Source organism: Rhipicephalus microplus, chromosome 8, assembly GCF_043290135.1.
Source record: "Rhipicephalus microplus isolate Deutch F79 chromosome 8, USDA_Rmic, whole genome shotgun sequence".
Classification (NCBI taxonomy): domain Eukaryota; kingdom Metazoa; phylum Arthropoda; class Arachnida; order Ixodida; family Ixodidae; genus Rhipicephalus; species Rhipicephalus microplus.
This window is the reverse complement of record NC_134707.1, coordinates 35,845,940-35,862,924: the sequence shown is the minus strand read 5'-3', so window position 1 is coordinate 35,862,924 and position 16,985 is coordinate 35,845,940. Positions and strand designations below refer to the sequence as shown.

Here is a 16,985-nt window from a genome sequence, read left to right as displayed (position 1 = left end):
CCGCATAGCTTTAAGAATATTGGATGGATGCAAAGACCAACAATTATTAGTTATAGTCTGGGCACCCGCTCACTCCTCCTCACCCGGCAATGAGACTGCGCACAAGACAGCTCGAGGACTCACAGACCGAGCCTCTGGATTGCCCTGGTCGAGCTGGGAGGACGACGAGAGATTTGAGCGGATGACCACTTACAGGGACATTACGCAGTATTGTAGGCTAAGCAGAAAAATTAATGCTCCCGCACACTCGTCATTTAACAGAAGACAGGTGGTGGAGTGGCGCCTACTCCAGACCCATAGTCCCTAGTCCGGTAACAATGAACCACTGCGTGCCGGAACATCATTCGGACAAGTGTAAATTTTGCAATAACAGAGCGGACTTAAGCCACATGTTATGTGCATGCTCGCAGGCCCCCATAATAGGCGAATTCCCAGACGGTAGTGGGAGGAATACCACGCTCCTCAGCTCTGACTCTTAATTACAAGCCCACTTAGTACGGCAGGCCGAAGACGCCGCCAAGATGCTTGGTATCATGGCCATCACATAGCTTTGGTCACCCCCTCCCCCGCACCCCAAAGGGGAGGAGAATCTTTCTGCTAATAAATAAAGTTTGTTCATCATCATTGTCACCAATAAAACCTAATTAAAACTATTTACTATACCAAATTTACGTTCAGCAATTATCTCATTAGTCTTGTTGCATTAGGTTATTGAGTGTCTTGAAGTAACGTTGTCGTGATCTGACACATTTACAGACAGTTTTTTTAGTAAACTCTAAAAGGTTTGAAAAAAGCTTTACTTAACTGTCAAAGTTAATTTGTTGATAATCACCGAAGTGGCGCGCTTCAACTTCGTTGGCTAATTCTCTGTACAAGAAGCTGGGTCGGTGATTTTTATTCATTTATTGGCTGCCAGACGTCACCAACGCATATTTAGTTGCATTTCTGTATGTTAAGAAATAGAAGCATTCTCTTACATATCTGGCCGTCATAATTGTAAAGTGTTGTTACTTCATTGAACTAATCATTATCCACAATTACACGTTCTGTATTAAATTATAGTTGCTATGCAATGATCACTAAACTGTTCGTTTACTAAACAGTGAAGCTAAATCAGAAAGCTAGCCCGGATGTTCCTATACCTTCTACAGTAATGTTTTTTTTTCCTTCCTGAGGTGTTGTCTCACCAAAAGTGCTGCGCCAAGCTATAAGTAGCTTCATTGAGACAGAACTCATTCGTCAGATAGAGTCAAGACCGCCGAAATAATTTTGAAAACTCACGGTCTATCTTCGATTGGTACTAAGCCTGTCATTGGCTGTCAAGTAGAAATGTAAGTGATCCCATGAGCGGTTGTCATTCAATCACGTCATTAGTTGGTCGGAGGACAAATGATACCATGCTCGCATCACATGACCGGTCTAAATAGTGCATTGTGTTTTTTTGTGCTGTCTTCACATAACGGCTGAAGCAGCTTCATCATGCAGGTTTAAGCCCTTTATGTGCCGTGCAAGGGTTCGAACGGCAACCGTGAATAAGCAGCCTTAAACTATGCTTCCAGTATGAATGCATTCGCGCGTATTTCTGGTTTACATCGTGAACGTAGCGTTTGCGTAGCGAAGCCACGTCAGGCTGAATGGCCTTTAGCTTCGCTTCGTTTTCCTGTATGTCCCCAGAAATAAAATCTGTTCATTCATTCATTCAAAAATCAGCATGATGTAACCTTGTGCTCGCTGGCTGGGCCCTGACGATATTCGTCTTAGAAGTATTGCAGTTTGGGCTAGTTGGTATGAGATGACGATAGTTATAGCGCGAGAACAGAACGACGACAAAGAGAAGAGAAGGACACGAGTGCTCGGGTCCTTCTCGTCTCTTTGTCGTCGTTCCTGTTCTCGCGCTCTAATTATCGTCATATTCTTCTATTGAAGACAATATTCGTCCATGGTTCTATGACGTGTGATCAGTGGAGTAATGTGAAAAATGTACAGTATCACTGGAGGCTTAAGAATACAGAAAGATAAACAAATTCATCTTCAGATTTAAAGAGACCAACTTTTATTTCCCTCTCTGATGTCCGTGTAGCGAGTTGAAAGCAGCCGACGTTCCTCTTCATCTGAAGCATTCACTGTGTAAAAGAGAAAAAGAGGAAAAAAATTCCTATATGCATTGTCATTGTAAGCATTCAATATAAATATTTTGTTCCCATTTTTCCTTCGGTTATAATATGAAACGCGAACTTATTGGCCTAAATTATGCGCGGCGGCGTGTAAGATCATAGTTACATATAAGTTTCGAACTCATTTTAAATCACCTGGCATTGGTCTTTTGTGATATCGCAATACCAATTGGTGCAGCTTAATTTCTTACTACTTTTAATTCATAAACGTTAGAAAAGGTGTAAATCCTAGTTATGTTCTTTGTATAACTCTTTTCCACATCTGAACGCTTATTACCACCCGTTATTTTAGTCAGTTAATTTTCCAAGAACAAAAAACAGTACTAATTGTTCGTATTAAACGTCCTAAAACCACAATATTTCTATGTGAGACGTCGTAGTGGACATCTCCGGGAGCTTTGTTTTCTTAGCGTGCACGTGCATTTAAGCACATGAGCCTCAAGTCTATCTAAACGTAGAGAACAATGCAAATATAGCCAAGTTTTGTGCCAGAGTTTTTTTTTTCACTTTAGCGAAATGGGATCCCCATGACGCTCTCGCCATGAGACTGAGCTTGGGGGAGGGCCGTGTAGGTGGTGTCTTATGCATCCCATTATAAAGATGTAAGCTCTTGGGGACAGCACGCGATTACATGTGAGCACAGGCTACATGTAACATTTCAAGAGTTCCTTTGGCGACGAACTTACATCTAACCAAGGTATCCACCACCATAGCCAGTCCCAGCCTGGTGTCCGAATGACTGAGATCCATATCCTCCCTGGTGTCCGGCAGCACCTCCTTGGAAGCCAGATGATCCCTGCTTGTGTCCAGAGCCGAAGGCCTTGCTGTCAGAGGCCGAGAAGCCTGAGCTGTGGCTGTAGCCCTTGTTGTCATTGTAAGCGTTCACGTTCCTATTGGAGGCACCGCCAGCGAATGCTCCAGAGCCCTGGTTGTAACCACCAGCGCCATGCTGGAATCCAGCCTGGTGGCCACCGGCGGCATTGCCGTAGCCAGACTGGAAGCCTCCGCCATATCCGCCGCCAAGGCCGACGCCTCCGAGACCAGCCCCGACAAGACCGGGTCCTCCGACACCAGCCCCGACAAATCCGGGCCCTCCGACTCCAGCCCCGACAAGTCCGGGTCCTCCGACACCAGCGCCGTAACCTCCAAGACCAGCACCCAAGAGACCTCCACGTGCTTCCACCTTCTCGTCCTTGTCAGCGTAAGCGCTGCAGACTAGGAGGGCGCAGACAGCGGCGGCGAAGGTCTGCGTTATCGAAGAAAGTGTACACCATTCATACCTGTTAAATAATTGCAATTCACACAATTTCACAGTGTTATCGCTCTACAGTATAAGATCGTTATGAACCATTTCTTCCACATGCTGATCATTTTGAAAGAAAAGTGGTCCTACGAGGGTCAGCAACGTTTCAGTTCACGTTGATGCAGTTATGTTCATTTTAATCATAGTCAAGAATGCTGCCCACTTCAGTTGCGGAAAAGACATAGCCCCTGGTTTATTGTGCCCCACGTGTATATTAGGGTATCCACAACGTAAATCATAAAGCTTATTAGGTGGCTAGCATGGGCAGTGTTTGTGCTGTACGAACACTCAACATCCGTTATGTCATGTTCAAATTAAAAGCTTCAAATAATAAACTAACTTTTGTGTTAACACATTACAACAGTCTCGATACTCTAAAACAGTAAGGTTTTGCGGTGCCCACTTAGGGTTTCCAATAAATGTTAATGACATATCTAAGGGTGGCATACAGAACCAAATCTTTACGACACAAGGACCTCAGTATGGAGGTTCAACAATAAGCATAGTGCGACAGAATGCATTATCCACAGCGTTGGACGGTTCTGTAAGTATTTGTTATTTTTTTCAGATGTCTCACTACCTTCCTCAGGTACCAGGTTGTTCCTGAGCACTATTTGGGAAAAAAAGCGGCACTGCAAATTCAGGTGACCGTGTATGTAATACAATATCTGACGCTAACAAAAATGAGGGGCTGAAATCAGTTGCACTGCGCTCAACTTACCCTTTCAGTATGATAAGAGAAAGAAACATGATTGTAACTGAACCAAACAGTATGCAAGACTGTGCAATAGCAATGCAATTTGTACTTCGAATGCCAAGTCGTCAGAGGTCTTCTATAACAAGCCAAGAGAATTATGATGTGCCACCATTGGTCAAGCAGGTGGCACAACACGTACCTTCATCTTGGAGAAGATGTGTGTCTTCTGCGAAGGTCCTTAAAAGTGTGAATGCATCGTTGGAGAGTGGATCTGCTTTTATAGCAGAATCAAAGGAAGCGTCTAATCGTCATAACGAAACAAAAAAAAAACAATTTCAATTCGCCGGGATATTGAGGGAAATGACGTGGATTTAGACGAGCATGCCCTTGCTATTATTTACGTATCAGGTTCGAAAGAACAAACAAATGTAGGCTGCAAGAAATGCGTCGTTATCGCCTCTCGCTCTAAACACCACAAGCGGGGAGTGGCTTCCACCGACAGTTGCGTCACTTCCACCCATCCCTGTTCTCCGACCTGTTGCAATTTGTATCTAGAAGCTTTCGCTCTACGCTTGCTTGACATATTTTTGCCGATGTACCAGCGACAGCAAGCTTTATCAATATCAGAGGATATCCGAAGGTGTTCCAGTGCTGCGCCGGCAGCTTCTTAACACATCTTCGAAAGGCCAAGCCGATAGAAAATGCAGTTCAAGTTCAATATAACCAAGCTCAATTTTACGAAGTCCCCCAATTTACAAAGAACTTTCCATGTTTGTACAAATACCCATGGTGCTAAGGGTTGGACACAACTCGTACTAACGAACTGAGTACAGCAAAACACAACTTAACTATGTTTTTGACGAAAAGTTTGAGTTATGCTGCGTTTTTTTTTCATTTTGACATACAAGAGTTTTTATTTGGGCATGTGCTCTAACCCTCTCACGTTAAAAGCTCTAGTTGGCCTCTTCACGGCCCCTGATGTATCTTGATGTGACTGCAAGACAAGCCCATGCGCGTAAATTAATTGGCAATCGGCATCTTCTTAACGCATCGGATTACACCGGCGGTGGTAGTTGTTTCTCTACTGATGCAACAATTTTGATACAGATGGCACTAACCTCTCCTCGGAACCTCTCTTCTGAAAAAAAAAAAACGTCCTTAATATGAGCTTTTGGTACTGCATTTCATCAAATGCATACATTTACATCTATATACTACATAGTTGTCTCACACTCAGCAGTCGTATACTATATGGGCATACGTACCAGCAGTTACTAATTACGGGAATATTTTTGAAATTTCTTTGGGTTTTCGAGAAATACCTAAAGCTTACCCAATGCGGCGTATGGAGAGCAGTTTGCATATATATTTTGCCTATTCTTCGCCGCGAGGAGTGATAGATCTGCGCTCATATTTTCAACTTTCAGCAGTTCACAGGCATTGTCATCTCCATTTTTTGTCAATATCTACGTTTATGTTTGTCATCGCACGTTTGCAACTGAGAAAAAAAATAGCAAATAGCCCTGCAACAAGTAGGTGACTGGTGCTCACAATCATTTAACACATAAATTGACCAGAACAAGTCACACAGTGCAACAGAGGGTGTGCGCGGGAGGAAAATACGCCAGATGTTATAACCATGTCGATTTAATTTAAACCCCATAAAAGTCGGACCAAGGGAGGGCAGCTGTGACGAATATTATGATATTGTTATAGGATCGGTGACACTTGCGGGACCACCACATTTACATAACAATTGTAGCTGAGGCATCAGCACTGCAGTGAGTGCCAACTGCAAGTCACCTCAATTATGCGTGCATTTCTTTCTTTTTTTCGGCTGCCTCTTCCAAAAAGCAAAGTCGACACGTTGGGCCTTAGTCACTGCATTTGGGACACACTACACTAAAAGCGAGAGTTGGGATAGTTGGCGGCATAAAGTTTCCTAAATATACACTATAGGGAACTCTTGTGCTAGTGGAGCTGCAATGAACGGCGCTTCAGCAAGCATGGGAACTATGGGTAGTACACGGATTTCTCTAGTTTTCGTGCTTATGACCCCATGTGTGTGCGTGTGTGGCTTGGAACTGTTTTTTCAAAAAGCAAAAATCAGCAAATGCTCATCGGTTGCGCTTCACCACCTTATTGCACTTACCATTTCAAATCACGTCACGAAGTTCAAAAAGTTTCATCCTTTACTTCGAAACAAAACTGAAACACAGCAATAAACGAAGCCACAACTGCAATTCGCCACCCGCAAGTACGAAGACTAGACAAATCCGTGTACTACCCATCATTCCCATGGTCGCTGAACGGTCGCAATGCCAAAATCTTCCCTAGTTAATTTTAGGAAACCCTATGGTTGGTGGTTCATGCTTCCCAAGCACGACGTACTATACGTCGACATGTGCTTGAAATATTACAATGCATCAGCGCGTGTGTTCCAAGATGCATATCTGATGTGAAATTTTCCACAAAGTTTCACATTTCTTAGCGCACTTATGCAGATGGTGTATTAGTACCACAGAACTTAGCACGAAAATAAAAAAAAAGAAGCACGAGGCACGCGCAGCGAGAAGGGTTCGAGAAGGATTCATTTCAGGAGAGATTTAACATGCATGACCTGTCGATATTTTTGTTTTTTCTACGTTTTTGTATATGGGCACATTCAGATTACATGAAACTGGAAAGTTTATTTACAAGAAACGCTCCAAGCTCGCCAAAATATATTTGCAGGTGCTGGCGTGAGCTCCTTGTTTGTGCTTACCGCAAGATATTCGTGCTTCATGGCCTAAGTTAACTCGAACTGTAAACATTGTGCCAGACCACTTTTGTTTAAGCTTTACTACGCATTACTGTGAATCATATAATTTTTAACGTGCCCGCAAGAGGGCAAAAAATCTTAAAAAAAGCAAAGTTGACCCAAACCAAACGGTCTGTTAGTTTTGATGCGCCATGAGGCATCTTTTTTATTTCACGGAGAAACTACAAAACATTGGGAAATACAGAAAAGAGTTCGTAAGGTTTTTGTCGAGACACTTTTTTCTTGTAGGTACCCTTAAATAATTAGAATATATAAAGAAACAAGTATTTTCTACAAGCCTTGGTTAAAAAAAACTCAGACGAAGAAACTCCACTCTCAATTTTAATGATTTTTTTATTGAAGAGTGCTGACTTGAGTAAAAACAAAAGACGTTTAAAAAAATGCTGAAGTGGAAATTATTTTCCCTGGGTGGGCCCACCATCCCAGTTTTGCCAGATACGGCTTACGTGACAGCGCTAAGGTTCCGAAACGCTTGCCTGCAATGGGGAAAAGGTAATTTGGATAAATTCGAAGATTTCGAGCATTTGAACTATTGCTGGAATAAACAGTGGTGTGTATCTCGCCAGTTAGAGGTCACTTATACCAGATTGCGTTGTGCAGTTCCACAACTAAATTATTACCTTAACAAAGCTCGACTCAAGGCGTCACCGCTACGCATTTGGTGCAACGAAATTGAAACAATTGAACATTTCTTTTTATTCTGTCATCGTTATTCTTATCAGAGAAAAAGATTTTTAGTAGCCCCATTACAAAAGCTAGGAATACAAGTAAATCTACCAGTAATTTTATCACTTGGCGGAACTTCATTTGGTTACTGCCACAGGGATGTATGCTCCACTGTGTTTGATTACATCAATGCAACTAAAAGATTACCATGCTAGTGAACCCCAACCTTTTTAGATTTTAGTTTATAATTCGTAGTTATGTCTATCAAAAACAAGAGATGGTTCGACCGCTTGCTCAGCAAATATTTTTGTTTTTTTGGTAGTATTCTTTTTGAACAACTTTTTCAGATTGGCTTCATTTTCATTTTAGTTTCATTTAGGTATCCTGCCGCCCAGTTCTTGGCCCATCCCCCTCTGTGGGTGAGCGCCATCCATAAGAGGTCATCATCATCATCATATTGCCCAGGGTTGAAGCCGTGCATATGGCAAGATGGTCACTGCAGCGGCCACCTGACAAGGGGCATGATAAACTACCACTTCGCATCTGTTTAGAAAAAATTATTGTCACAAACGCCAATAACATTCAACAGAGCATTTACTTCTTAGACATACAATAACGATGATGACAAAACAGACGTCATTTAAAAAAACATGGATATGAGATGACGTTGAAAGAACATGTACATTTGCTGGTTCACACAAACACAGCCACAAAAAGTGTTGCAAGGTAAACAAGAGACACAAATAAAACATGAATATATACATTTTGCATATTTACATGCTGGCAGGCCAGTTCTGCTGGGGCATCGACATATCTACTAAAAAATGGACCATCTCTTTTGCACTCCCAACGAGTGTGATGTGGGAACTTTTTCGGGTCACCTAGTGATCTAATTACGTTTTAGTGTTACTAGTTTTTCTTAGTGATCGCCTCTAATTTTAAACAAAGTTCATTAGAGATTCATTCACCCATACTCGTTTCTGTATGTTATTTTGTTAGAAAGAACTATCTTTCAATGTAAAATCAATGTAGCATTCACAATACCATATCAAAGTAACTTGGTATATAAGTGGGCAATACCAGAAAAGAGCATGTTTCCGACTTCTTGGCATGGCAAAAGCTGGCTTCGTTTCTGCTGGAAAGGCATTGCGGGAGCTTCCACTCCAGCAATTTTTCTTTAAACCTTCTTCGTAAAAACTAGGTTTCAATGCTACGAGTCCTCATTTGCTTTGTTTGCGAGATACAATGTGCCAAAGTGACCCTTGCTGTGTGTAAAAAAATTACTTTGATCACTTGTCTTCAGAAAAAATCGATTCTGGGATTTTTTAGTGTCTGTCATGAGCAAGGGCAGCTTCATTTCTTATCTCCTATTTCGTTATCCCTACAAAATTGCCTGAATAACTATGAAGTTGTACGCAAAACCAAAGTAGGTTGTTTTAATTTCTTCAGACTCATGTTCATTGTTGTAGTGTGGTTGCTCCTTGCTTCCTAGAAATCAATTTTGCACCTCTGCATTTTCCCGCATTTAGTTTGTCTTTGAAATATGGCTTTTCAGTGCTCACTCTAAACAATATATCTACCGACCTGTAATTGCTTGTCCTTTTCAGTACCAAGATGGAAATGGCAGGCAAGTTTATTTTAAAATCCTTTTTTAGCTCTTGAGTGTACAAGAAAACGGGGAGCTATTTTGGATGGAAAATAAAAAAACTGGTGAAATTCATTTTACTAAATAAATGGTAATAATAAATTATATGTGATTATTGTGAACAGCCCTAAACTTTAATTTCCTATGATACGCAATAAATTTCTTTACAACTATATCAAAGCTCATTTAATAGTTATGTTACACATACTTGGTTAATAAAAAATTTCACACACCTCCACAAAGTGAATGGTAAGTGGGCAAAGCTCAGTTATAAGGTCCTAATGTTTACGTTGAAGTCGTTGACTAATATGAAGATTTTGAGCTCATAGGCGTCTGGTATTGTTCTGTCACACTCAAGATTTATATTACTGAATTGTTATACCCTTTTTTGTGTCTCACATATGTTACAAGAATGTGGCCTTATATAATGAAAATTGAGTGACATGTTTTGACCTAAAGAGTCAATGACAAAGCTCAATGCAAAGGTCCGTATGTGTAGGTTGAAGTCGCTGACTAGAGTGAAAGGTTTGTGCTTGCAGGCGTGTCATATTGCGCCGTCAGAATTGTGATTGTGTTTGCATATCGTAAACCTTTCTTTATTGCTACAGCAATTATATAGACACTCTGGGTTGATTTTGGCCGCTCGTATTTATCGCCGTTTTCATTCACCATATATGTATAAGTATCTATATATACATATAGAAACGTGAAAAAGAAAAGTAATCCAGAAAAAAAAAGACTCCAGCAGGCGGAATCGAACACAGGACCTCTCGCTCCTGAGTGCTCGAAGTTCGCTACTCAGGCACCAAGAAGCACCTCCTCCAACATTGAAACGGCAAGCTGTTTATATCGACCACTTACCGCTGGTGGTCTCGATCTCAGGGGAAACATGTTTTCAGCATTACCAGTGAGATGACGCAATGAGCATGCTCGGCATGCTCGGCCCCCTGCTCATCGCGATACGCCAAAGCGCTCTCATCTTCCGTACTTTGTCTCGTGGAAGTAGCGTGGGGGTGTAGACGCTCGTGCGTGCGCGCTTATCTTGCATTAGGAGAAAATGGTGTGCCTTCGGCTTTCACCTAAAAGATTGCGTTGTAGTTTCGGGGCGCACAAAGCTCACTTCGCCGGATGCACATGCCCTGTTTGCAAAAGAGCGTGCTTTTCAGACGTAACGTAGTAACAACGGGGACACTTGTTAGTTTGCATTCATCTGTACCTTTGATTACGTTGCGTGCGATATTTTTTAGCAGCGTAATAAGTGTCGAGCTATAAACGGTAATTCACTCTCGTGCTGTGTCTGTTGTTTTCGTGCGTCATTTGTGCATAAGCAGCCCACTACATGTTTTGATATGCTTGCCATTCTCAGCGTTACATTCCAAGTAGATGCTATCGCATTCATAGAGTCGCCCTTGCGGCGAAACTGTGACTTTTTTTTATTCACGTACACACATGTGTCTTCACTATTGCAACGGTTTTCTATATGTCATGATAGATGATAGTGAGAGTAGATGACAAAGCTAGCTCTTAAGGTCCTAATGTGCACGTCAATCGATGCGGCACATCGCCGACACAGCACATCGGTTCATCTTGGCGCACGCTTGGCTTAGTTTTGAAACAAATATGGCTTTGTTCCCGAGCAACCACACGTTGGCCTCTGACGTGACGGACGGACATCATGGACGGACAATGCTAGGCCCTAAAGCGCTTCGCCCCTAATAGACTGCCCCAAAATCAGCGGTGATTGAGAAGTGTGCGTTTGCGGGGAAACACCCTTTTCGTACCCGCCATGTATCACAGCCGCCAAGAGCCATACTAGAGTCACTCTATATTCTATATCTTGAGGCCACTAAGGGCATACACGGCAGCTCTAAGCCATACCACGGTGCCCTGATATACATTATAACACTATAAGCCGTATATACATTGAGCCCCATCTCGTTGAGCTTAAGCAAAGTATTCTTTACGCCGGAAATTCAATTCAAGAAGAAGCAAAGAAATATATTTTTCAGTATGAGGAACGCTTATTCGAAGTTGTTGTTTTTCAGATTCATTGTTTTTCTGTTCATTTATACCACATTTATTATTTATTTTGTTATTGGTAAGTGTACATGTCATTATTGTTTGTAATACGCACTGCTTTCTCGCTATACATAGGAAATCCAGTTTAGTGTCTCATTTACAAAACCCGATTTTTATGTTCATATTTTATAATTACCACTATTTCTAACACAAAATACTTCATGTTTTCTGTTAATCTCGACTAAACAACATGAACACCAATGTGTTTGGTGACCGCACATAAAAGAGCACAAGTCTGCTGGTCAAAAGAGTGGATTCTGTCTGTTCTGGGAAAGTAATAAGTGCATTGAAATGTATATGTAAAGGCATATAACACGGTGTTTCATCTAACTTCTGCCTAGTATCGGAAAAACAAACAGAAGCACTACGCACGTACAAATAATTGACCTAGTATTGTTCTGAGCCGTACGTAGCCCATCAAGGCACTTTTCCAGTCTGCCAGTCCGGGTAACCAAAAACGACTGCTTAATAAACTGTTTCAATTTGTAGCTCTGGCAAATAAAGAAGATTTTGAATGCAATAGCTGTAGCGCTTTTTAAACGTAAAAACTATATAATCAAAGCATAAAAAATAGGTGACAACCAAATATGCTAGGTTATACACAGTTGTTACATATATTACAATTTATTATAGTCACCTTAACAAAAAATATTAGGTGAAAACCTTGAACGTTTGTTCAGCAACGTCGTATTATTTCATATATGCTATGAAAGCTGATCTATTTATTATTTTTTATCTTTTCTTCTTTAGAACGCGTGGAGTTAAAAAGTCCACTTAGCGCAAGTTAGGTGAAAGTCCCTGTATTTGCGACTGTAAATCTCCGCCATGGCTGTGTTGAAAATGACAGCACCCAAGAACCTTAGAACATTGCTTCCGGTGGGGTGAGTGAGTGACAACGTTTATTTATCCAAAGGGTGAGGGATGAGGGAGAATAAATCAAGTAGGGTGCCAGGCCGCACTTCTCGATCACATCTTGCCCTCGTTCCAGGATCCGTGTTTTGATGTCTCCGTCGGTGCTGCAAAGAACTTCCCACTGTTCTTCAGTAGGGGGTAGGCGAAAAAGGTCAGTGGGTGGAGGGGAACTTCCGGGCAGTTACAGACGACTACTTCCAGTTCGCGTGCTTGTCCTGACATCTTGTAAAGGTAATATTTTTGTAAGGCTGAAATTCTGAAGTGAATCACTGTTCGCATTCTATGTAAGGACAGATTTTTTCTGGAGGCTAACATGAAAACAATACGCTGCGCTCGGCCCTCTCTGCACTAGCGACAGTCTTTCAGTTCGTGCCTCATTCGTATCTTCCATGGCAGGTGGTCAAAGGAGCATAGTTCAGCACTTAAAGTGGAGCTCGCCCAGAGTCATTCGAAAAGTTTACTCTACGCTTAACCGTGGCTTACTCACACGCCGGCTCACTAATTTATTTCTAAGCTGGGAACACTAAGCCTCCCTATCAGGTTCAAACTCACTAAAATTGTCCTCGATTAAACCTTCTGGGACTGGATATCGCCAAAATGATATCAAACGGACATAAACTCACACTCATGGCTCGAATTTCGTCTGCTTGTGTCGGCTGATGAGCGCGTTGACCTATACTTAGCTCTCTCAATTCTCGTCTCAATGCTACGCCAGCATCTCACATGCGTGGCACCCTACGTGACGCCTGTTTATCTCGTGTCTTCAAATAGGAGTTGTGAGAGGTGTGAATTCAGTGGAGACATTTTTACGAAACGCGTGACTGGTACGGCACATTTTGATTGAGAAACTTCCGAGAACCTGGGATCAGGACAAATTTTTCGGCAACTAAGAGCCTTTTCGTTCTGAGAAATCCGTACGGATTTCCTCGTGGCTTCTTGCTCCAGATGGGTAGTTGTCTTAGTTTATTTTCTTAGCCTTTCCACTACCTCGCGGGCTTCCGCAAACTTTTTTGCAAAACTTCTATTCGATGGCACAGCAGAGAAAAGGCCAGGGCCCCTTCCTCTTCCTCTCTCCCTCCTTCCTTCCCTCAGTCACTTCTTCCATGCCTCTCATAACTTATGTTTCTTATTAATGAATCATTGAGTAGCATACGTACCCAAATGCTTAGAAGTAATTGCAAGTACATGTGAGTGTAAACCTGAGCCGGCGTAAGGCTGATAGTAATGCTAAAGCTGTTTGATGGTGCCGTAAGTCGGGAACAAAAAAATGTCCACTCACTCACACTCACTCATAAAATATATCTTGAGAGTTCGGCTCATTCGAACTCAGACTGATCAAACTTTTTCTCAACCCTTATGACTTAGAACAATATATATATATATATATATATATATATATATATATATATATATATATATATATATATATATATATATATATATATATTCAACCGGACTTACTCACGTCAGGCCTGATCTGAGACTGGGCCAGTCTCAGTCCACTCGTGAGCTCGTTTGTCAGCCTATGCAATGGATTGATGTGGAGAAAATGTAAGCTCGATCGTGACGTTTGAAGTAATAAAGCAAACAAAAAGTCTTTGTTCTCAAGTACAACAAATAATCGTTTATTTCCACGTTTGATGTTCCTGTAGTGAGACCCTGCTAGTCGACGTTCTTCCTCGTGCGAAGCATAAATACTGAAAAAAAAGAAATGGTAGTTATGTGCACTGTGTATAGAAGTGTCCAAAAATTATTTCGGGTATTTATTTTACTTGGTTTACAATATAAAGTATAGACTAGATGCGTGCAATCACCCTCCGAAGTGTACCTATTCCTTCATTTTTCTTCGTAAGCATTTTTGAATATTGCAATATGAATTAGTGCTATATATTTTCTTCTGGTGTTGTATTTCATATTCATTACTAAAGAGCTAAGTGAACGGATTATTGTTTGAAAATACTTTTTCTCTTGATAAATAGGTTGTGCCTGAGAGTACGTAATTTTTATGTTTTACCTTAAAAACCGTACGATATTATTACAACATGTATTCCATGTTTTTGACGACATACACAATTTTTCTCTTTGAAGTCAGTGTGAAAAAGTAGGCTTATTCAAAAGCTTTTGAGCATACATTACCAGTTCTACTCTTATGTCTTTGAATGAAGAGTTATATGTGTATATCAGCGGAACTGCTACTTGGTCTTTATATTATACGTGGGAACACATGCAAAGAGTCCGAGCTACGCACGCGTAGTTGATAAAGTAAGATAGCGATAAAAAGTTCAGCAGTGTCAGTCTTGGTGCCAAGCCGCACACTCACTACACTAATCATGCTATTGTAGTTTATTCATCATAACTTGAAGGTAATTTAATTTCATAGAAGCGCACGGGACTTTCCGAACATATAATTGCGCTGGTCACTTGGTTCATAATTAATTTTAAGGTGGAAAAAAAAACAAAACAGAATCACGACCAATTCTGAGCCGTCCGGCAGGCCCACGAGGTGGCGGTGAGGCAAGGTCTCATCATCTCCACGTGGGAGGCCTAAGGCACTGTCGGCGAAAGCTCCTGTCGGACTACCAATAAAGTTGTCACTAACCAACAAGAGAGGACACCAAACACTTCGTAGAACTGGGAACATGAGTCTTACAGGTGACCATTTCAAAAAGACTATAGTTCCTATTGAGCTGGTCACATGACAGTACAAGGTCATCCTTCGCAACTCACAATCAGCCAAGGTATCCGCCACCGTAGCCAGCTCCGGCTTGGTGTCCAAATGACTGCTGTCCAAAGCCTCCCTGGTGTCCGGCAGCACCACCTTGGAAGCCAGATGATCCCTGCTTGTGTCCAGAACCAAAGCTCTTGCTGTCAGAGGACGAGAAGCCCGAGCTATGGCTGTAGCCCTTGTTATCGTTGTAAGCGTTCACGTTTCTGTTGGAGGCGCCGCCAGCGAATGCTCCTGAGCCCTGGTTGTAGCCCCCAGCTCCACCCTGGAATCCAGCCTGGTGGGCCCCGGCAGTGTTGCCGTAGCCGGACTGGAAGCCTCCGCCATATCCACCGCCAAGGCCAACGCCTCCGAGACCGGCCCCGACAAGACCGGGTCCTCCGACACCAGCGCCGTAACCTCCGAGGCCAGCACCCAAGAGGCCACCACGAGCTTCGACCTTCTCGTCCTTGTCAGCGTAGACGCTGCAGACTAGGAGGGCGCAGACAGCGGCGGCGAAGGTCTGCGTTTTGGAACAATGCCAATGCCGTTAATATTTGTGAAACAATTGTGCTTACAATTGCACTTCGTGTCCGAGTGCGCTTACAGCACGCATTATTTATAGGAAATAAAATCCTTAAACAGCATGAGTTCCTACAGGGCAGTCTCTTTGGTACACAGCGTCCTTGTATTTGCTGTCATTATAACTATGTTTTTTTTTCTTTACAAAACATCAATTGTTGATGTGCCCAAAGGAGAGCCTTTTACTGCATCAGTTGCACTACCTTTAGTCTGCAACATGTGGAGAACTGAGGATATAGAAATGTTTTTTTAATTAAGAGGACACTTTTTTTTGCAAAGCTACATCAGTAAGTTTCAGTGGCTGATAGTTTTGAACCTGAAAAAATCATTACATGCCTTAAAGCAAGGTGGAAGGAGAACATGCTGGTACAAGAACTGGAATGCCACAAAGTAGGATAATTTACAGCATTGGTTAAGTGCGTGGTATTTCTATATATATTTTTTGTTGTCTTTATCTCTATCTCCTCCCATTAAATTGACGTCTCTGTCTCCTCCCATTAAATTGGTTGTAAGCATTATTTTCAGAAAAGCAATTTCTCTACAAACTCGTGCTTACGATCTGCGAAAACCAATGTTCTTCAAATCGACGGATAATTGAAACTAAAACGTAAGTGTGGCAACGATTTTAGAACTTGTAGGTTTTGGTGGAGCGAGTGTGCTAGAGGTCAGTAGGCTTCAGCTTAGGTACACGTTAGAGAACTTCAGAACAAAGTTTCCTGAGCCCTCAATTACGACCCCTGTGGTAATCATACCATGTTTCGGTACCTAAAATTCTCTCAATAGAAGGCAGTTAGAGTAGTTCATGTGCTGATAAAGAAGCAGAGTTGAAAAAAATGTATTGAATGGCTGCAAATTTTCTTTAATTGAATCTAAGCTGTAAACATACGTTTATATACAACCTATCAAGCGACCGTCATATGCAACGCTACTTCGAACAAGTGCCCAAACACATACCTTCATCTTGGGAGAGAGACGTGTGTCTTCTACGAAGGTCTTTGGAGATGCTGTTGTCTGTCACGAAAACAGCTCTCCTTTTATATTGAATTCGAGGGAAGCGCCGCGTCTTCGACTTGAAAAAAAAAGTCAAACTGGATCCGTAGGTGTGACGGAAACCACGTGGTAGCAGGTTTGCGAGCCCAGCGTTCCGGTTATTTACCTGGCGTACTGGAAAAAAAATCTAGGCTGCAAGAAAGAGGCTTCGTTATCGGCTGCGGCTCTAAACATCACAAGCGAGGGAGCGGCTTCCTTCAGCAGTTTCGTCACTTACGCCAATCCATGTTTCCCGGCCTGTTGCCGTTTCTCTCTCGAAACTTTCACTGGTCGCTTGCTTAACTTCTTTTTGTTGTTGGGCCAGTGATACGGAACGCTGGTTTGCCGCTCTCTAAGGATATCCGAAGGTGTT

General features: G+C 42.1%; 1 protein-coding gene across 3 annotated transcripts; it reads right to left on the bottom strand.

Moving 5' to 3' along the window:
• Positions 1-2,030: 2,030 nt before the first annotated feature.
• On the bottom strand, positions 2,031-16,676 carry LOC119164382 (uncharacterized). 3 transcript variants are annotated; one of them, XM_075871538.1, is made up of 3 exons: positions 16,538-16,589; positions 2,861-3,420; positions 2,031-2,123 (listed from the first exon to the last, which is right to left on the bottom strand). In XM_075871538.1, the coding sequence occupies exons 1-2, from the start codon at positions 16,541-16,543 to the stop codon at positions 2,863-2,865; spliced, it is 564 nt and encodes a 187-aa protein (XP_075727653.1). In that variant the 5' UTR covers positions 16,544-16,589; the 3' UTR covers positions 2,031-2,123; positions 2,861-2,862. The 3 variants fall into 3 exon arrangements, with proteins under 3 accessions (XP_075727653.1, XP_037272456.2, XP_037272459.1); XM_037416559.2 differs by lacking the exon at positions 16,538-16,589 and adding an exon at positions 4,374-4,504; XM_037416562.2 differs by lacking the exons at positions 2,031-2,123; positions 2,861-3,420 and adding exons at positions 13,895-13,994; positions 15,025-15,524 and having other exon boundaries at positions 16,538-16,676.
• Positions 16,677-16,985: the final 309 nt, after the last annotated feature.